Source organism: Bubalus kerabau, chromosome 10 (assembly GCF_029407905.1).
Source record: "Bubalus kerabau isolate K-KA32 ecotype Philippines breed swamp buffalo chromosome 10, PCC_UOA_SB_1v2, whole genome shotgun sequence".
NCBI classification, from domain to species: domain Eukaryota; kingdom Metazoa; phylum Chordata; class Mammalia; order Artiodactyla; family Bovidae; genus Bubalus; species Bubalus kerabau.
The window spans coordinates 27,720,797-27,743,476 of NC_073633.1; the positions used below are offsets into that span (position 1 = coordinate 27,720,797).

The 22,680-nt window shown below is 39.4% G+C and overlaps 2 gene segments (V, D, J or C); both read right to left on the reverse strand.

The window, feature by feature from the left end:
• Positions 1 to 693: 693 nt before the first annotated feature.
• Positions 694 to 1,826, reverse strand: LOC129620444 (T cell receptor alpha variable 23/delta variable 6-like). The segment is given in 2 exon segments: positions 694 to 1,616; positions 1,759 to 1,826. Coding segments are annotated over 2 exon segments (519 nt in total).
• Positions 1,827 to 10,234: 8,408 nt separating this feature from the next.
• On the reverse strand, positions 10,235 to 21,693 carry LOC129620776 (T cell receptor alpha variable 22-like). The segment is given in 4 exon segments: positions 10,235 to 10,269; positions 10,732 to 10,776; positions 21,093 to 21,449; positions 21,642 to 21,693. Coding segments are annotated over 4 exon segments (489 nt in total).
• Positions 21,694 to 22,680: the final 987 nt, after the last annotated feature.

Sequence of the window (22,680 nt, forward strand, 5' to 3'; positions counted from 1 at the left end):
ATTTCATGGTTATTTCCATAGCATTCTTTGTATTTCACCAATCCAACATTTTATTATTTACTTCTTTCAGTTGGTGATGAATTTAATTTGCTTTTCCATCATCTTTTGCTGCAAGTCTTGATAATAGTTTTTCAACTTTTTTTCTTTAGTGATATAAGTATTTAAAAAGATAAATTTCCTTCTATGTATTATTTTAGCTGCACCTCATACATGTTTATATCATGTGCTCTCACAATATTTACTTTCAAAATATTTTCTAAAGTCATTGTAATTGTTTCTTTACCCCATGGTTATTTTTAAGTTAGTACATACATTCCAAATGTTTGGAAGTTTTTAGAGACATATTTTAACAACTGATTTTCTGTATCAATTCCATTTTGATGAAAGAATAAATTCTGTATAATTTCAGTTTTCTTAAATATATTAAGACTTTTTTAAGTCTTCATCTTTATTTATTTTTATTTTATTTTTTTAATTTAATTTTATTTTTTAACTTTACAATATTGTATTGGTTTTGCCATATATCGAAATGAATCTGCCACAGGTATACATGTGTTCCCCATCCTGAACCCTCCTCCCTCCTCCCTCCCCATACCATCCCTCTGGGTCGTCTCAGTGCACCAGCCCCAAGCATCCAGTTTCGTGCATCGAACCTGGACTGGCGACTCGTTTCATATATGATATTATACATATTTCAATGCCATTCTCCCAAATCATCCCACCCTCTCGCTCTCCCACAGAGTCCAAAAGACTGTTCTATACATCAATGTCTCTTTTGCTGTCTTGTATACAGGGTTATTGTTACCATCTTTCTAAATTCCATATATATGCATTAGTATACTGTATTGGTGTTTTTCTTTCTGGCTTACTTCACTCTGTATAATAGGCTCCACTTTCATCCACCTCATTAGAACTGATTCAAATGTATTCTTTTTAATGGCTGAGTAATACTCCATTGTGTATATGTACCACAGCTTTCTTATCCATTCATCTGCTGATGGACATCTAGGTTGCTTCCATGTCCTGGCTATTATAAACTGTGCTGCGATGAACATTGGGGTACACGTGTCTCTTTCAATTCTGGTTTCCTCAGTGTGTATGCCCAGCAGTGGGATTGCTGGATCATAAGGCAGTCCTGTTTCCAGTTTTTTAAGGAATCTCCACACTGTTCTCCATAGTGGCTGTACTAGACTTTTTATGCACAAACAAATTGTGTGTGTGTGTTTCATCTGCACAGGCAGGGTGTGTCTGGAGCCTTGACTGCAGGTTTGGGTACAGGCTGCAGGTGCCTGGGGAGCACTGTGCACTTGCTGCACAGAAGTAGGTGGCTGAGTCTCCAGGCTGGGAAGTTGAGATGTGCAATGAGAGCTGTTTGGCACTCTTATTCAGAAAAACTGTGAGTCTTCCATCCTTCATTTCATTCTCAACTGAACGTATGGCTATCAAGAGTGCAGGGCCTTTACCAGGATATTGTCGGTACCACGGGAAGTAGTTAAATAAACTGTTCTCATAACTACAGTTCAGAATGGAAATCTCTCCTTCCTGGACTGTCAAAGATTGAGGGCTCTGTTTCACCTGCTGTTGGTCACCTGTTTCCTTCTGTTGTCCATTCACCCCTGCTTAAAGAGATAAAAGCCATTAATTCCATAAAATATATTTCTTTTTCCAAGTTTCTATCTGCATAAACTTGTTTGTAATCCAATTGTCTCAGTCCCCCTAATTAATGAAATATCTTAGGTTTTCTCCTCCACAACTTACAGACTAGCTGAAGCCACAGAATCAAAAATGATGCTCCCAGTATCTTGTCCATTGTTCCTGGCACCAGTGCTCAGTGGCAACTCAAGTTCCTCTTCTGCTCTTCTCAGCCAGCTGGAACTCTGACTTGACATTCACACGTGCTTTTATTCTTTCAGTGGGCCTCACCCTCTCACAATTGCTTTCACTTAAACCTCTCTCTCTCAAAAGTACTAGTTCTCATTTGGTGCTAATTTAGAATCACCAAAAATCAAATTAATTGGGAATCAGAAATGTGCTCCCCCAACTTAAATGGATAAAGAGCATGTTAGAATTTCTCCCACACTATCCCCATCTTTCTTTCCTTACACCTCCTAGAAGTTTAAAAATCATATATCAGGACAACTTGATGTGTTAATAGGGAATAATGTTATATTACAATGGGGAAGAGAGGGACTCCCAAGAAGTCACAAGATTAGTATGTAGGGGGCATTTCTTTCTCTCTCTACTTTTTTTTTTTTTTTTTTTTTTGCAAACTTAAAGTCTATTGAGAGTACACAAGGGACAAAATATATCATAACTAGCTAAGCTTCCATGGTGGCTCAGACGGTAAAGAATCTGCCTGCCAAGCAGGAGACCCAGGTTTGTTCCCTAGGTCAGGAAGATCTCCTGGAGAAAGAAATGGCAATCCACCCCAGTATTCTTGCCTGGAGAATCCCACGGACAGAGGGAGCCTGGCAGGGTCCCAATGTCAGAAACTACTGAGTAACTAACACTTTCACTTTCACAAGCTAAGCTTATGCATTAGAACAAAAAGAATATATGGTCTTTTTGTCTTGGTGGAACTTAAATTTTAACACCATTGTTCAGATGTTTCCACACTATACATGACCTTAAGAAGTAGGGAAAAAAAAGATAATTAAATCAGTTTCGATTTATATTTCTTCTAAAATATAAATCAGGCAAATAAAATATTTCCAAGAATAGGTATGGAGAAAATAAATTGAGAAGCACTGGAATAATCTATTGTGGAGGCTCTTTGACCTCCAAAGGATAAAATTGACAAGAAAAATTTTGCAGAATTCAGAAGATATGGGACCATGATCATTCAGTAATGTAACATTTTTGGTAGTTCTCATCCTGAGTTACACCTTAACCTCACAGGTAAAATACAAAACTGTGAAGAATCAGTTTGGCTTTTGAGGTCCACACATCAGGGTATAGAGACAGAAATTAAGGAGTGCCTCCTCCAGCACAGCCAGTGAGAAAGATCTGAAACTCGGGCAAGCGCCTAATGAAAAGACAGACACATTTAATTTGGTAAATGGGGAGTCAGGGGGCCCTCCCACTCTCCATGGCAGGAAGACAAAATGGCTCCTTTCAGCCCACACTTTTATTGGCAGAAGACACATGAGATCATTAGGGAATAGTTATACTGGAGAGTTTGATTAGCACACCATAAAGAGGGAGTAAAGTTAAGGCTGTGCTGTTGATCAGGAACATCTTGTTTTGTTTCCGTGGGGACGGAAGCAGGTGTAGGCAGTGAAGCGGAGCAGAGAGCAAGTCCACCCAAGAATGTCCCTTCGGCATGCTTACTAGGACAATCACAAGGGCACAGTTTGCCACACCCTCCAGTCATGGGGTAGGTTCTGGTCTCTGCTCCTCCAGGCTGCAACAAAGGAGCTCATATTTTTGAAGCACAGAGAAGAGTTTCCGATCTCTGCATTAATGTGATCTCAGATACTATCAAAGAAAAACATCTTCAGGGTTCAACAGAAAAGAATGATAACCATTCCCACCACTCAATCTAATCCCATCTACTCGAGCTCTCTAAGGGGATATTTTATTGTTTGCTAAATTTTGGTGTGTTTTCTTTTTTATTCATTTTTTTTTGTTAACAAATGTCTTCAGTATATATTTACTAGTGATACTAAGTGCCTACTAAATGGTCATACTTGGGTCTCATATAAGAAAGAGACAGAAATAACAATCTTCAGTCAACCTACTCCCAATACTCAAGTACATTCAGATAAAAGCTACTAAATAGAAATGTGTTTCTATATGATGCACCCAAGAAAATGATAATGGACTTGCTTCTGGGCTCAGTCAGAGAGTAGTTCTGATGGAGGAGCTGCTTGAACTGGAACTTACACCACCTCTAGATTTAGTAAAGAATGGGGTAAGGGAATTCTGGCACTGATTGACTCAGTATGATTGCAGTTTGGGATGTATCTGGGTGAAAACATTATAAATTTATATTAGAGAAACTAATGTGGCCTTAATCTTAAAGGACAACATATATTATTTACAGAGATATTAACTTTCAAAGTCATACTTTTCAAACTGTTGGACAAATATACACAGATACTATTTAGGAAGATAGATGGATACATACATACATACAAGAATGATAGATGTAAATTGAAGCAAAGTTGGAGATAAACATTTGATAGATATTTAAAGGATCCTTTCTGGCTCCTGGAAGAATCTGTGTATGAGACAAAAATTAATCTTCTCTGAAGCAGTGTTGCCCCTCTGTGGCCATACAGAGATATTACTCTGAATGACTTTATCCAGCTTCTTAAAAAGGGGAAAAGACAAGTTTCTTCAGTAAGTGGTGTTGACCATACTGAACACCTACAAGGAAAAGACTAAAACTAGAACATTTTCTCACAACATATACAAATATAAACTCAAAATGGATTAAAGACTGAAATGTAAGACCTGAAACCTTAAAATTCGTAAAGAAAATATAGACAGTATGTTCACTGACATGTCTCTTTGCAATATTTATTTGTCCAAAGGCAATGGCAACAAAAGGAAAACTAAATAAATGGGACCTAACCAAACTAAAATCTAATGCTCAAGCAAAGAAACCATCAACAAAAGTAAAAGGCAAACTACTAAATGGGAGTAGATATTTACAATGAGGGGTTAATATCCAAAATGCATAAAGACATCATATACCTCAATATCAAAAACACAATCTGATTGAAGAATGGGCATAGGACCTGAGTAGCCATTTTTCCAAAGAGAGAGCCAACAGGTACATGAAAAGATACCCAAAGTGTCTAATATTCAGAAAAAGAGCAAATCTATGTCAATATGAGGTGTCACCTCACATCTATCAGTATGGTTATCATCAAAAGAAAAAAAAATAACAGGTGTGGTGAGGATGCAGAGGAGAGGAAACCCTAGTGCACTGCTGCTGGGTTGGAAATCACTGCAGCTACTATGGAAAACATTACGGAGATTCCTCTCAAAACACTAAAAAGATAACTACCATATAATCCAGCAATTCCACTCCTGGGTATTTATCCAAGAAAACAAAAACTCTTGAAAATTTTATCTTCACCCAAATGTGTATAACAGCATTATTTACAATAACCAAGATCCAGAACCAAGCCAAGTGTTCATTCATAGATGAATGGATAGAGAAAATACTGATCTTTCATCTAACTATCTACACACACACACACACACATGCACACCCTACAATGGAACATTAATCAAATATAAAAAAAGAATGTAATCATGCCAAATGGAACAACATGGATAGACACGGAATGTATTATACTTAGTGAAATAAGTCAGACAGAAAAAGACAAATACTGTTACTGGTGCTGAGCCTATTCAAATGTACTTTTTTTTTTTTTTTTTTTTTTTTTTTTTTTTCCCAGGACTCCATGAGAACTAAGGCCCTGGCCTGGGGGGAAACTGATGAAATCCAGTCAGACAGATAAGGCGGGCCCTGCCCTGGGAGAGCGCCTGCCGGGAGGTTAAAGCATGCAGACAGTGCCAGAGGAGAGCCTATGCGGTTGTTGAGAGCTTCCTGGAGAAGGTGACCTTGAGGGTTTAGGGATGGTGGCAGATGGAGAGAGAGCAGAGCCTGTGTGGGGAATGGGTAGGGAGCATGTGGGTGTGCAGCAAGGGTGGAAGGCTGGAGCCTGGGAGAAAGCCTCCATGATGATCTGAGACTTTAGCTTAAGCTCAGGAGGCGGGATCAGGAAGGTAGCTAGATCAGGTGTGTGGTGGTAAAGCTCTGGGGTTGATCCTGCACAAGCTCTGGGGGAGTCTGGGATGGGGTAGGTGGTGGGGTTTGTTTGGGGGCAGGGAGCTCCCAACTGCTGTGATTGCCCTTATGGTCTTTCCCTATGCCCACAGGCAGCAGGACCTGTATCGAATCCTGAAGGCCTACACGATCTACCGGCCCGACGAGGGCTACTGCCAGGCCCAGGCCCCCGTGGCCGCGGTGTTGCTCATGCACATGCCTGCCGAGGTCAGCAGACGCCGGACCTGGTCGGGGAGGGGCTGGGCCTGCAGGGGTGACAGGGGAGCTCTCTGCCCCCTGTTCCTCTGGTCCTACCCCTCCCTCCTTGTTCTTGTCCTTCTCAGCAAGCCTTCTGGTGCCTGGTGCAGATCTGCGACAAGTACCTCCCTGGTTACTACAGCGCAGGGCTGGTGAGTGTGTGGAGGCTGGTGCGCCTGGGGCTACATTTGAATGTACATTTGAAAGCTGTGAGGTACATAAGCTCAGAGGAGTGAAATGGAGCTTTTATTAAAGGTGACATTTAAAGTTTCTGCAACATCACCTGGAGGTCAATAACTGGAACAAATCCTTTCTTGAGTATTTCGTGCTCTGTTTCCTCCCTGTTCTTACCAGGGTTGAATTTCCTCCAGTTATAACCTGGTAAGAGTGTTTTCAGGGTTTCCCATATTAAATTGTTGTTGTTGTTGTTGTTCAGTTGCTAAGTTGTATCCAAATCTTTGTGACCTCATGGACTGCAGCATGCCAGGCTTCCCTGTCCTTCACTATCTCCCAGAATATGCTCAAACTCACGTCTCCTGGTAGCTCAACTGGTAAAGAATCCGCCTGCAATTTTGGAAAAATTTGGAAATTTGGAAAACTCAGCAAATTTGGAAAACTCAGCCGTGGCCACAGTACTGGAAAAGGTCAGTTTTCATTCCAATCCCAAAGAAAGGCAATGCCAAAGAATGCTCAAACTACCACACAATTGCACTCATCTCACACACTAGTAAAGTAATGATCAAAATTCTCCAAGCCAGGCTTCAGCAATATGTGAACCGTGAACTTCCTGATGTTCAAGTTGGTTTTAGAAAAGGCAGAGGAATGAGAGATCAAATTGCCAACATCTGCTGGATCATGGCAAAAGCAAGAGAGTTCCAGAAAAACATCTATTTCTGCTTTATTGACTAAGCCAAAGCCTTTGACTGTGTGAATCACAATAAACTGTGGAAAATTCTGAAAGAGATGGGAATACCAGACCACCTGATCTGCCTCTTGAGAAATTTGTATGCAGGTCAGGAAGCAACAGTTGGAACTGGACATGGAACAACAGACTGGTTCCAAATAGGAAAAGGAGTACATCAAGGCTGTATATTGTCACCCTGTTTAACTTCTATGCAGAGTACATTATGAGAAATGCTGGACTGGAAGAAACACAAGCTAGAATCAAGATTGCCAGGAGAAATATAAATAATCTCAGATATGCAGATGACACTGCCCTTATGGCAGAAAGTGAAGAAGAACTAAAAAACCTCTTGATGAAAGTGAAAGTGGAGAGTGAAAAAGTTGGCTTAAAGCTCAACATTCAGAAAACGAAGATCATGGCATCCGGTTCCATCACTTCATAGGAAATAGATGGGGAAACAGTGGAAACAGTGTCAGACTTTACTTTTTTGGGCTCCAAAATCACTGCAAATGGTGACTGCAGCCATGAAATGAAAAGACACTTACTCCTTGGAAGGAAAGTTATGACCAACCTAGATAGCATATTCAAAAGCAGAGACATTACTTTGCCAACAAAGGTCCATCTAGTCAAGGCTATGGTTTTTCCTGTGGTCATGTATGGATGTGAGAGTTGGACTGTGAAGAAGGCTGAGCGCCAAAGAATTGATGTCTTTGAACTGTGGTGTTGGAGAAGACTCTTGAGAGTCCCTTGGACTGCAAGGAGATCCAACCAGTCCATTCTGAAGGAGATCAGCCCTGGGATTTCTTTGGAAGGAATGATGCTAAAGCTGAAACTCCAGTAGTTTGGCCACCTCATGCGAAGAGTTGACTCATTGGAAAAGACTCTGATGCTGGGAGGGATTGGGGGCAAGAGGAGAAGGGGATGACAGAGGATGAAATGGCTGAATGGCATCACTGACTTGATGGATGTGAGTCTGGTTGAGCTCTGGGAGCTGGTGATGGAGAGGGAGGCCTGGCGTGCTGCGATTCATGGGGTCGCAAAAAGTTGGACACGACTGAGTGACTGAACTGAACTGAATGACTTTCACTCATGTGTTCATTGAGTCGATGATGCCATCCAACTATATCATCCTCTGTCTCCATCTTCTGCCCTTGATTTTTCCCAGATCAAGATCTTGATTTTTCCCAGATCATGAGGTCATTTGCTGAAATAAGAACAATAATACTAATGAAAATTTGTTTTTCAATTCGATATAATATATTTATGTATTACTTAACCAATTTTAACTCCCTTCTCCAATTTGCCTACATGTAGTAACATAAGACATGCTAATATAAGTCAATGTTATATGTTATTATAGCTCAGTAGTGAAGATACAGGATTCAATGAGAGGGTATGTCTTAGGTAGAAAAGAAAATAACATCACCCACAAAGGGATAAATGAACTTGCTATAATCTTCGCAGGATATGTTTACAATGTTTTGGGTTGAATGAGGAATTATTGCATCATATTAGCAAGAAGTGTGGTGCTGGAGAATACTCTTGAGAGTCCCTTGGATTGCAAAGAGATCAAAACAGTCAATCCTAAATGAAATCAACCCTGAATATTTACTGGAAGGACTGATAATGAAGCTGAAACTTCAATACTTTGGCCACTTGGTGAGAAAAGCCAACTCATTGGCTCAAAAGACCCTGATGCTGGGAAAGAATGAAGGCAAAAGAAGAAGACAGCAGCAGAGGTTGAGGCGATTGGATGGTATCACCAATTCAGTGGACATGAATTTGAGCAAACTCCAAAAGATAGTGGGCGATAGAGGATCCTGCAGTCCACGGGATCACAGAGTCAGACACGACTTAGTGACTGAACAGCAACAACAACTCTAGCAGGAAGCATAGTTTTGCTACGGTCTTTATTCAGAAGCTGTTAAAGAGCACAGATGGATGCCAAGTTAACAAAGAGGATACTGTAGCAGCTTTGTACTCTCTTAACTAACTGGAAATATCTTTCCCAGAATGTGCTTCCCATATTTTTCTGGGTTAGGGTTGGACACAAAAGAAATTTGTGTGACATTTGGAAGGTCGTTTTGATGAAGCAGCCACAGTTTTTATGTTTTATGGGTTGGTGCAGGGCTCCAGAGACTATGGTTACTCACTCATGTTGCTGCTGAACTGATAGCTCATCTTATCATTGATTCACAATCCTTGCACTTCCCACCAAACCTCCTCCTCATATTCTCTTTGTCTTGGACCAAGTAGGTATGTTAGCATGATGCCAAATGACACCCACTTCTCCTAAGGTCACTCACTACTGTGGAACTGAAGGAGGTGAGACATAGACAAGTTGGTTCCATTATCCTCATGGTTCTAGTATATCCTTATGAGTCACAGTTTGACTGTGCTTTGGTCTATATCCAACTTTGTTCTACAAATACTACTCCAGCTGATTAACAATGAATTCAGTCTCAGCACCACATACAAAGATAGCAGCTTTGTATACACTCTTCCACCAGATCTAGCAGTTGCCTGAGTTCTAATCTTCATAACCAATTTTGTATTCGACACCACTGGTGACCTGCTTCTCTGATTGTACATTAAGTAACACAAGTCTAAGAAGAAAGGATTAAGGAAATAATTTTCATGATGATTCCAGATAACTAGACCCAGGTTTGGGATGTGAGTGTAGTTTAGTGAAACTGTCACTTTACATTATTATAGAGAAAGTTTACAACCTTACACAAGGTTACACATGCTCTGCATGATTGATTTAAAGTCAAGAATTCAAGAGGAGAATATTAGTAGAAAGTCATCCAGGACACCTGCTTCCAAATTACACAGAAGAAGCTTTTATTTAGAATTAAATCTTCTGATCCAGATCACAGATTAAGGAACCACAGGACTACTATTTCTTGTCTGGTGTCTGCAGCTGTACATTTCAACCTGGGTCCCGAAGCAGGGAGGCTCTCTCTTATTAAGCTCTGACGTTTTTGATCAGCTTTTCCTATTACTTCAAGCACTGTGGATTCCCAGAGAACACAGAAGTATTTTCCAGAATGTTCCAGCTTTAAGGATGAAATGGTAAGGCTGATGAACTTATGTGCTTTCTGGAAGTTTACAGAGTAGTGGCTGTCCCTTTCATTTCCATCTTCTGAATACTGATGAATGAGGTAAGTCATCTCTCCACTGGGAAGTTGCTTGTACCAAAATATCCAGTAGGTGTACACGTTCCAACTTGTTTCATACCGACAGTTCAGGATGACTACGTTCTGCACTTGACTGGTTATGTCTGGCTAATATTGCGTAACTTTCTGGCCCACACTAGATCCTGGGGGGGAGGGGGGAAGGACAAGAAAACAGCTGAAATAATAAACAAAATAATGTATAAATTCAAGTAATGTTGGACCCAAATATTTACAAACCATACTGAAATCATAAGATGCTTGCTTTTCCCCAATCCTCCTTTCCTCCCCAAGTCCCTGTGAAGCTCCATGTGCCTGTGTGCAGGCTTTTCACCCTGAACACGTGCACCCATGTTTGAGAGCATCCCTGCCAGAGAAGGTGAAAGCCAGGAACACCCAGAGCAGACTGGAGAGAGGCATGAGGCATGGATTCCCCTACACAAATGTGCTCAGTTCTGCCTCAAGCTAAGATTTCAGTGTCTTTGAGTGCCTGGCAGCACATATACATAGTAACTGGTTCCTGTGTGACTCCTCCCAAACAGGAAGTAAGGTGTCATGTTCACTGACCACGTGATCTGTGTACAGATAAAGACTGGCTCATCACACACCTTTACTTTTACTTTTACTTCCCTGGTCATTAAGTTTGGCAGATCCTGAAAAGGGGCATAAAGAAAGCAATTAACATTAAAGGTTTGAACTGATGGAAACTGAAGATTAAACAAGTTGACATACATTTTTTTAAATTTATTTTAAATGGAGGCTAATTACTTTACAATATTGTAGTGGTTTTTGCCATATATTGACATGAATCAGCCATAGGTGTACATGTGTTCCCCCTCCTGAATTCCCCTTCCACTTCCCTCCCCATTGCATCCCTCAGGGTCATCCCAGTGCACCAGCCCTGAGCACCCTGTCTCATGCATCAAACCTGGACTGGTGATCTCTTTCACATATGATAATATATATTTCAATGCTATTCTCTCGAATCATCCCATCCTCGCCTTTTCCCACAGAGTCCAAAAGATTGCTCTATACATCTGTGTTTCTTTTGCTGTCCCACATATAGGGTCATTGTTATCATTTTTCTAAATTCCATATATATGTGTTAGTATACTGTATAGGTGTTTTTCTTTCTGACTTACTTCACTCTGTATTATAGGCTCCAGTTTCATCCACCTCATTAGAACTGATTCAAATGCATTCTTTTTAATGGTTGAGAAATATTCCATCATGTATACAAACCACAGGTTTCTTATCTATTCGTCTGCCGATGGACATCTTGGTTGCTTCCATGTCCTGGCTATTGTACACAGTGCTGCAATGAACATTGGGGTACACGTGTCTCTTTCAATTCTGGTTTCCTCAGTGTTTATGTCCAGCAGTGGGATTGCTGGGTTGTATGGTAGTTCTCTTTCCAGTTTTTTAAGGAATCTCCACACTGTTCTTCATAGTGGCTGTATTAGTTTGCATTCCCACCAACAGTGAAGAGGGTTCCCTTTTCTCCACACCCTCTCCAGCATTTATTGTTTGTAGACTTTTGGATAGCAGCCATTCTGACTGGCGTGAGATGGTACCTCATTGTGGTTTTGATTTGCATTTCTCTGATAATGAGTGATGTTGAGTATCTTTTCATGTGTTTGTTAGCCATCTGTATGTCTTCTTTGGAGAAATGTCTGTTTAGTTCTTTGGCCCATTTTTTGATTGGGTCATTTATTTTTCTGGAATTGAGCTGCAGGAGCTGCTTGTATATTTTTGAGATTAATTCTTTGTCAGTTGCTTCATTTGCTATTATTTTCTCCCATTCTGAAGGCTGTCTTTCCACCTTGCTTATAGTTTCCTTCATTTTGCTAAAGCTTTTAAGTTTAATTAGGTCCAATTTGTTTATTTTTGCCTTTATTTCCATTACTGTGGGAGATGGGTCATAGAGGATCCTGCTGTGATTTATGTCAGAGAGTGTTTTGCCTATGTTTTCCTCTAGGAGTTTTATAGTTTCTGGTCTTACATTTAGATCTTTAATCCATTTTGAGTTTATTTTTGTGTATAGTGTTAGATAGTGTTCTAGTTTCTTACTTTTACAAGTGGTTGACCAGTTTTCCACGCACCACTTGTTGAAGGGATTGTCTTTTCTCCATTGTATACTTTTGCCTCCTATGTCAAAGATAAGGTGCCCATAGGTGCATAGATTTATCTCTGGGCTTTCTATTTTGTTCCATTGATCTATATTTATGTCTTTGTGCCAGTACCATACTATCTTGATGGCTGTAGCTCTGTAGTAGAGCCTGAAATGAGACAGGTTGATTCCTCCAGTTCCATTCTTCTTTCTCAAGATTGCTTTGGCTATTCGAGGTTTTTTGTATTTCCATACAAATTGTGAAATTATTTGTTCTAGTTCTGTGAAAAATACCATTGGTAGCTTGATGGGGATTGCATTGAATCTATAGATTGCTTTGTGTAGTATACTCATTTTCACTATATTGATTCTTCTGATCCATAAACATGGTATATTTCTCCATCTATTTGGGTCATCTTTGATTTCTTTTATCAGTGTTTTATAGTTTTCTATATATAGGTCTTTTGTTTCTTTGCTGCTGCTGCTGCTGCTAAGTCGCTTCAGTCGTGTCCAACTCTGTGTGACCCCATAGATGGCAGCCCACCAGGCTCCCCCATCCCTGGGATGCTCCAGGCAAGAACACTGGAGTGGGTTGCCATTTCCTTCTCCAATGCATGAAAGTGAAAAGTGAAAGTGAAGTCGCTCAGTCATGTCCGACTTTTAGCGACCCCATGGATGGCAGCCTACCAGGCTCCTCCACCCATGGGATTTTCCAGGCAAGAGTACTGGAGTGGGTTGCCATTTCCTTCCCTCTTTGCTTTTTTGGGTAGATTTATTCCTAAGTGTTTTATTCTTTTCATTGCAATGGTGAATGGAATTGTTTCCAATATTTCTCTTTCTGTTTTCTCATTGTTAGTGTATGGGAATGCAAGAGATTTTCTGTGTGTTAATTTTATATCCTGCAGCTTTATTCATTGATTAGCTCTGGTAATTTTCTGGTGGAGTCTCTAGGGTTTTCTATGTAGAGGATCATGTCATCTGCAAACAGTGAGAGTTTTACTTCTTCTTTTCCAATCTGGATTCCTTTTATTTCTTTTTCTTCTCTGATTGCTGTGGCTAAAACTTCCAAAACTATGTTGAATAGTAGTGGTGAGAGTGGACACCCTTGTCTTGTTCCTGACTTTAGGGGAAATGCTTTCAATTTTTCACCATTGAGGATAATGTTTGCTGTGGGTTTGTCACATATGGCTTTTATTATGTTGAGGTATGTTCCCTCTATTCCTGCTTTCTGGAGGGTTTTTATAATAAATGGATGTTGAATTTTGTCAAAGGCTTTCTCTGCATCTATTGAGATAATCATATGGTTTTTATCTTTCAATTTGTTAATGTGGTGTATCACATTGATTGATTTGTGGGTATTAAAGAATCCTTGCATCCCTGGGATAAAGCCCACTTGGTCATGATGTATGATCTTTTTAATATGTTGTTGGATTCTGTCTGTTAGAATTTTGTTAAGGATTTTGCATCTATGTTCATCAGTGATATTGGCCTGTAGTTTTCTTTTTTTGTGGCATCTTTGTCTGGTTTTGGTATTAGGGTGATGGTGGCCTTATAGAATGAGTTTGAAAGTTTACCTTCCTCTGAAAATTTCTGGAAGAGTTTGAGTAGGATAGGTGTTAAGTTAGCTCTTCTCTAAATTTTTAGTAGAATTCAGCTGTGAAGCTAAAGTTGATATACATTGATTCAGTAAAATAATTTTGTCATCCTCTTTAAGATATAATTTAGTGTATCCTAAGAAATATTCTTGTAATCTACTGATTTGTCATTCATTTAGCCTATACTTACTTTTCTCTATCCAGAATCTAGTGACTATTTTAGAACATTCACAGATTTTAGGACTTCTGGGTGAATAGCAATCTTATACAAAAATAATTAATGTACCTCTGTCTTTTTTTTTTTTTTTTTTTTACTGTGTTCCAGGGCTCCACTTAGATTTTTCAACAAATAAAATCACTTCAACATAAAATGACTTAAAAAATCAGCCCATCTGAATTTCAGAGTCTATTCAGTGGTGTATGTTTAAATGAAATTATAATTGGAATAAAATATTATTCTTTTAAAATTTTATATTGAGTCTTATGTATTAAACTTTGAGGGCAATCAGGCTATTCAATCCTGTTACCTCTAAATGTAGAATTGTACTTATTAGATCATCTGTCCTAGAGTCATTCTCATGTCATATTTTCTGTCTCATTGGCCCAGAGTGTTCAGTCTCACTTGTCAGTTGCTCATTATTGTTTCTCTTTATAAAATAAAGTTAAGATAAACATACCAGATCTTTAGCTGGTGTAATGCTATACTGCTCTCCTACAAAACTTAATATTTACAGACTGTAGACACTTAGTACCTGTCAACACCAGAGAAGTTGGTGACTGAAGTTCTCTGCACTGTTTCATGTTCATGTGGAATGTAGCTGTCAATCTTCCATTTGCTTTCATTGCTGTAATAGATGAATTAATATAAAAGGACCAAAGGCAAATAGATAAGTAGAAAAGAAAATACAGACAAGGTCTAAAATAGTGCCAGTTCATGGAATTTAAGATCAAAATAACTCATGAATGACTGAAGCAGGGAGGAGAGACTGTATTTATCTGAGACATCTACTCTTCTGTCTCATTTCACTTCTGAGTGCTGACAGGCAACGAATGGCTGGGCTTGAAATTATTTGTAACTAAGCAGAGGAGATCATGAATGACCACAGCAGCTTGCAAAGCAGCATGATATTATAAATATAGATATATACTAATATAACAATTACATATATCAAAAATTGATATTGATAAAATTTTATAAAAATACCATAAACTTATCATCATTTTTTATACACATTCTTTGGTTTTGATGCATTAGTCCATGAAATTTTATCACTTGTATTGGTTCTTGTACCACCACTAAAATCATGACACAGAATTGTTCTGTCTCTTAAAGAAATCCCCTCTGCACACTCTCCCCATCCCTGCAGCTCTTTCTAACACTGACTACTGATCTCTTTTTCATCTCTAATTTTGTTCTTTGAGAATGTTGTATAAGTAGAATCACAATATTTATACAATCATAATAATCCAGTAAGTGTAATCATACACCATGTAGCCTCTGAGATTGACTATTTCTTCATTCAGCATAACATCCTGAAAGCCATCTAGGCTATTGTTTTTTAGTTGCTAAGTCATGTCCCACTCTTTTGCAACCTCACTAACTGTAGACTTCCAGGTTCCTCTGTCCTTGGAATTTTCCAGGGAAGAATACTGGAGTGGGTTGCCATTTCCTTCTCCAGGGTATCTTCCCCACCCAGGGATCAAACCCCCGTCTCCTGCATTGCAGGCAGATTCTTATCGCTGAGCCACTTCGTAAGCCCCATCTAAGCTATCGTACGTATTAACAGTCTGTTTCTTTTAATCACTACAGACTGTCACCCACTTATGATGTCTTGACTTTGGATTTTTGACTTTACAGTGGTAAGAAAGTGATGCACATTCAGTAGAAACCACACTTTGAATTTTTAAATGTGATCTTTTCCCATGCTAGCAACATTTGCTATATATTCTTTGGTGATCTGGGCAGCAGCAATAATCTGAGCTCCTGGCCAGCCCTGAGATCATGAGGGTAAAAAACTGACACATTTACCTTCATTCTGTAATCATACAACTATTCTATTTTCCACTTTAAGTACATTACTCAATAAACTACATGAGATTTTCAACATTTTAGTATAAAATAGACTTTGCATTAGATGATTTCTCCCACCTAAAGAAAAAAGTAGGCTAAGGTAAAAAAAAAGTAAGTAGGCTAAAGTAAGTGTTGAGCACCTCTAATGTAGGTTGGGTTAGTATATTAAAGGCATTTTTGTTATTTTCAACTGAAAATGGTTTATTGAGACACAACTCTATTACAAGTTGAAAAAAATCTATAAATAATATGTCATTGTACAGACGTATTACAGTGGATTTATTTATCTATTCACCCAATGAGGAATACTTGACTGGTTTCCAGCTTTTGGTCATCACAAATATAGCTGCTATGAATATTCATGTACAGATTTTTGTGTAAATATAAGTTTTTCATTTCTCAAGCATAAATACTGAGGAGTATGATGCAGAGTTGTAAGGTAAGTGAATATTTAAGTTTATGTGGAACTGCTGAACTTTCTTCCAGAATGACTGGACCATTCACCCACCAGCAATATATGAGTGCTCCAATTTCTCTGCATCTTTGCCAGAACTCGATATTGTCTATTTTTAATTTTAGTCTTTATGGTAGATGTGAAGTAGCATCTCTTTGTGCCTTAATTTGCATTTTCCTAATGACTGATAATGTCGACCATCTTTTTTTTCTCTTTATTTTTTAAATTATGAAAGTATATATTAGACTTAGAAAACACAGCACAAAATACAGTTCCACTATATATTACAATTTTTTAAGTAAATAAATTAAAATTATTGGTTGGAGTTTCAATAGCAAACTCTCAAAAATTAATAGAATGAATATACAGAAAAGTAGGAGGGTACAGTTGACCTGAAAAGCACTATGAATCAACAAAATTAAGACTTATGCAATTTTCACACAATCAGTTCAGTTCACTTCAGTTCAGTCACTCAGTCGTCTCCAACTCTTTGCGACCCCATGAATTGCAGCACGCCAGGCCTGTCCATCACCAACTCCTGGAGTTCACCGAGACTCACTTCCATCGAGTCAGAGATGCCATCCAGCCATCTCATCCTCTGTCATCCCCTTCTCCTCCTGCCCCCAATCCCTCCCAGCTTCAGAGTCTTTTCCAATGAGTCAACTCTTCACATGAGGTGGCCAAAGTACTGGTGTTTCAGCTTTAGCATCATTCCTTCCAAAGAAATCCCAGGGCTGATGTCCTTCAGAATGGACTGGTTGGATCTCCTTGCAGTCCAAGGGACTCTCAAGAGTCTTCTCCAACACCACAGTTCAAAAGCATCAATTCTTCAGCGCTCAGCTTTCTTCACAGTCCAACTCTCACATCCATACATGACCACAGGAAAAACCGTAGCCTTGACTAGATGGACCTTTGTTGGCAAAGTAATGTCTCTGCTTTTGAATATGCTATCTAAGTTGGTCATAACTTTCCTTCCAAGGAGTAAGTGTCTTTTAATTTCATGGCTGCAGTCACCATCTGCAGTGATTTTGGAGCCCAAAAAAATAAAGTCTGACACTGTTTCCACTGTTTCCCCATCTATTTCCCATGAAGTGATGGGACCAGATGCCATGATCTTCATTTTCTGAATGTTGACCTTTAAGCAAGATGCAAATTCTATTCAAGGTCCCATAGACTATAAACTAGGAGACACTGGTACACATCCAGGGACATAAAACAAGGTGCAAATTTTCATGGTCTAAAGATGTTAAAATCCTACAGTCTGTTTTCTAATCACCTTGGAATTATGTTAGAAATCGCTATCAAAAGATATTTGAAAATAACCCACATATTTTCCAGTGCAATGTGCCATTTACTAAGAGAGATATTTGACTTAGCCTGACCATCTTTTTATATGCTTATTTCCTTACCACATAGCTCTCCGATGAAGAGTCTGTGTAAATCTATTGTCCAGTTTTCAACTGGATTGTTTTCTTCCTGCTGAGTCTAGAGGGTTCATTGTATTCTGAACACAATCTTTTGGTGAAAATGTATTTTGCAAATATTTCCTGTCATTCTGTGGTTTATCTTTTTCCTTCTCTTAACAGTGTCTTTTGCACAGCAAACATTTTTAATTTTGATGAAATCTAAGTTTGTTTATGGATCGTGCTCTTGGTGTCATGTCAGAATTCTTTTTGTCTAGCCCTAGATCATGAAGATATTCTCTTCTGTTTTTCCTAAAAGATTTGGCAATTTTACATCTTACACTTGGATGTATGGTTCATTTTGAGGCTGTACCCACATTTTTGTATAAGGTGTGATATTTAGGCCCAGTTTCAATTATTTCCCAAGAATATGCTATTGTCCCAACATCATTTGCTCATAAGACTGTGTTGACTCCATTAATTGTCTTTGCACTTTGTCAAAAAAATAAATCTTCCCTACTTGTGTAAATTTACTTCTATACACTTACTCAGTGACATAAACGTGTTAATTATATTCTTTTATTACCCTTTTAACATTATAGAACTTGTAGAATAACTTTCTTTTTAGTTACTTATTTTTATAATTTGTGTTTTTTTTCCCTTGATAATTCTACCTAGAAATATTTCAATCTTATAGATCATTTTAACAAAATTAACTTTGTATTTCATGGCTATTCCTATAGCTTTGTTTGTATTTCACCAATCCAACATTTTATTATTTACTTCTTTCAGTTTATGTTGGGTTTAATTCACTTTTCTATCATCTTTCGCTGAAAGCCTAGATGATAGTTTTTCAAGCTTTTTTCTTTAGTTAAATAAGCTTTTTAAAAGATAAATTTCCTTTTATATATTATTTTAGCTGCATCTCCTACATATTTATATAATGTGCTCTCACAATATTTACTTTCAAAATATTTTCTAAAGTCATAGTAATTGTTTCTTTAACCTATGGTTATTTTTTTTTTCAATTTTATTTTATTTTTAAACTTTACATAACTGTATTAGATTTGCCAAATATCAAAATGAATCCGCCACAGGTATACATGTGTTCCCCATCCTGAACCCTCCTCCCTCCTCCCTCCCCATTCCATCCCTCTGGGTCGTCCCAGTGCACCAGCCCCAAGCATCCAGTATTGTGCATCGAATCTGGACTGGCAACTCATTTCATACATGATATTTTACATGTTTCAATGCCATTCTCCCAAATCTTCCCACCCTCTCCCTCTCCCACAGAGTCCATAAGACTGTTCTATACATCAGTGTCTCTTTTGCTGTCTCGTACACAGGGTTATTGTTACCATCTTTCTAAATTCCATATATATGCGTTAGTACACTGTATTGGTGTTTTTCTTTCTGGCTTACTTCACTCTGTATAATAGGCTCCAGTTTCATCCACCTCATTAGAACTGATTCAAATGTATTCTTTTTAATGGCTGAGTAGTACTCCATTGTGTATATGTACCACAGCTTTCTTATCCATTCATCTGCTGATGGACATCTAGGTTGCTTCCATGTCCTGGCTATTATAAACAGTGCTGCGATGAACACTGGGGTACTCGTGTCTCTTTCCCTTCTGGTTTTCTCAGTGTGTATGCCCAGCAGTGGGATTGCTGGATCATAAGGCATGTCTATTTCCAGTTTTTTAAGGAATCTCCACACTGTTCTCCATAGTGGCTGTACTAGTTTGCATTCCCACCAACAGTGTAAGAGGGTTCCCTTTTCTCCACACCCTCTCCAGCATTTATTACTTGTAGACTTTTGGATCGCAGCCATTCTGACTGGTGTGAAATGGTACCTCATAGTGGTTTTGATTTGCATTTCTCTGATAATGAGTGATGTTGAGCATCTTTTCATGTGTTTGTTAGCCATCTGTATGTCTTCTTTGGAGAAATGTCTATGGTTATTTTTAAGTTAGTGCATATATTCCAAATATTTGAGAGTTTCTACAGACATCTCTTTGTACTAGATATTCTGTATCATCTCCATTTTGAAGAATTAATTCTATATAATTTCAGTTTTCTTAAATATATTAAGATTTTTATGACCAAACAGATTGTGTGTGTGTGTGTGTGCATGTGTATTTCATCTACACAGCAGGGTGTGGCTGCAGCTCAACTGCAGGTTTGGGTATAAGTTGCGGGGGAGCACCCGACACTTGCTGCAGAGATGTAGGTGGCTGAGTCTCCAGGCTGGGAAGTTGCGATGTGCAATGAGAGCTGTTTGGCACTCTTATTGAGGGAAACTGTGAAACTTCCATCTTCCATTTCATTCATAACTGAACGCATGGCTATCAAGAATGCAGGTAGGTCCTTTTCCAGGATATTGCCAGTGCCACAGGAGATAGTCAAATGCACCCTTCTCATAACTACAGTTCAGAATGGAAATCTCTCCTTCTTGGACTGTCAAAGATTGAGGGCTCTGTTTCACCTGCTCTTGATCACTTTTTTCCTTCTGTTGTCCACTCACCCCTACTTAAAGAGATTAAAAAGTAGTTAGTTCCACAGACATCTATTTCTTTCTTGGAGTTTCTGTCTGCATGAGCTTGTTTGTAATCCAGTTTTCTCAGTCCATCTAATTGATGAGATAGCCTAGGTTTTCTCCTCCACAGCTCACAGCCTAGTTGAAGCCACAGAAGCAAAAATGATGCTCCTGGTATCTTGTCCATTGTTTCTGGAGCCAGTGTTCAGTGGCAACTCAAGTTCCTCTTCTGCCCTTCTCAGCCAGCTAGAACTCTAAGTTCATATCTGCTTTAATTCTTTCAGTAGGCCCCACCCTCTCACAAACTGGAGAATATCTTTATTGGAGTGATTTCATTTAATTCCTTTCACTTTTTAACATTTTTGAGTTCACCATGTGTACTTAGTCACTCAGTCAGTCCAACTCTTTGAGACCCCATGGACTGGAGCCCGCCAGGCTCCTCCGTCCATGAGATTTCCCAGTGTTTCCCAAGAATACTGGAGTGGGTTACCATTTCCTCCTCCAGAGGATCTTGCCAACCCCAGGATCAAACCCATGTCTTCTGCATCTCCTCCACTGGTTGGCAAATTCTTTACCACTGGGAAGCTGTGGTTAAATATTTATTTTAATTCTATCCTCTTATCAACTACTCTGCTAGTTCCCAGTTAGAAGTTTCTAGTGCAGAAGGAGATACATGTTGAGAAGGAAAGATAAAGACCAAAGTACATAATCTGTAGGGCCAAAAGGTGTCTGTGGTTAACACTCTACTGATGTAGGTGAGTAACATTAAGCACTGCAGATGCCCTGTGGTGGCCTCACGGTATGACTGTGGCTGGAGGAGGGGCTGAGCCCCACGGAGGGTTTGTGTAGAGGCTGCAGGTGCCTGGGGAGCACTGTGCTGCACAGCACAGAAGTAAGTGCCTGAGTCTGTGGTCTGTGAAGAGGAAATGTGCAGTGAGCTGCAGCCTTCTTTAGGAACTGTCATGGCATTTAATCTTCCATCCTGCTTTGTCCCTGAAGGAATGTAAAACAGGTGGATCATGCGGCCCCCAGGGTTCTGAAGATACCAGTTCATACTCTGTGAGTAAGTGGAAAAATTACACCGAAGCGTGTAGCTGGCTCCCTCCTGGAGACTCAGGGCTGGGGGACTCTGCTCCACATCCACTCCTCGCACACGTGATGAGGAAAGAGAAACAGTCACTGGTGAGGGTCACTGTAACTCCTACTAAACCCTGAAAGTGCCCTCCCCATCCTCATAGATGATGAGAAGGATAAAAAGTCTGCAGGACTTGTCAGCTCCTCTCCCTCCCCCAACGATAGAGCAGCGCCTCATTCCTTCAGATCCCCTGTGGGGCAGCCCCAACTCACAGCAAACCTGGGCAAACAGAAGCCCCAGTACAGTGCCTGCTAGCCTCTTCATGATGCTTCCTCTTCTTGTTGGGACATTTTCACTGCAAGACACTTAACAGAACCCCGAGGGAGTGAGTGTCTTAAGTCCTTCCTGCTCCTGCAGCCAATCAGCTGACCCAGCAAATCCTGCTCAGGTGACACTGACAGGACGCCCCACCCTCCCACCACAACCAACTCAGAATGTGCTGCCAGGGGTAGAGTGAGAGAAGGAAATAGAAAGAGCATGATTTTATGACTTAAGGGATACTTTCTGAGAACATTTGGGAGAAGGCAGACCCTGATTAGGAATGTGGGAGTTTTAGGGAAAAGAAAGCAAAAATTAATTATATAGCCCCATCTTCCTCTCACGTGGCATGGATGCAGTAGATTCTTCCATTATGAAATGCTTTTTCCCAGAAGTGCTGAGGATGCAGCTTTTGCTTCTCTTATGCACTTACTTGTGGTTCTGAAGGCTGCTCATGAATCAGCATGATCAGAAGTTGCTTCTATTGGCTGGAACACTTTGCTGTATTAAACAGTATTATTTTTTAATTAATTTATTTCTAATTGGAGGATAATTGCTTTACAATATTGTGTTGGCTTTTGCCATACAATGATGTGAATCAGCCATAAGTATACATACATCCCCTCCTTTTGAGTCTTCCCCCCATTCCTCTAGGTTGTTACAGAGCTCCATGTTGAGCTCCCTGCATCACACAGCAACTTCCCACTAGCTATCTATTTTACATATGGTAAAGCATATGTTTCAATGCTACTCTCTCGATTTTTCCCATTCTCTCCCTCCTTTATTGTGTCCAGTCTGTTCTCTATGTCTGTGTCTCTATTTTTGCCCCACAAATAGGGTCCATCAACAGATGAACAGATAAAGAAGTTGCCATACTTATATACAATATTTCTCAGCCATAAAAAAAAAAAAATGAGACAGTTCTATGAGGTGGATGAGCCTAGAGCCTGTTAAACAGAGTGACGTAAGTCAGAAAGAGGAAAAAAATTGTAT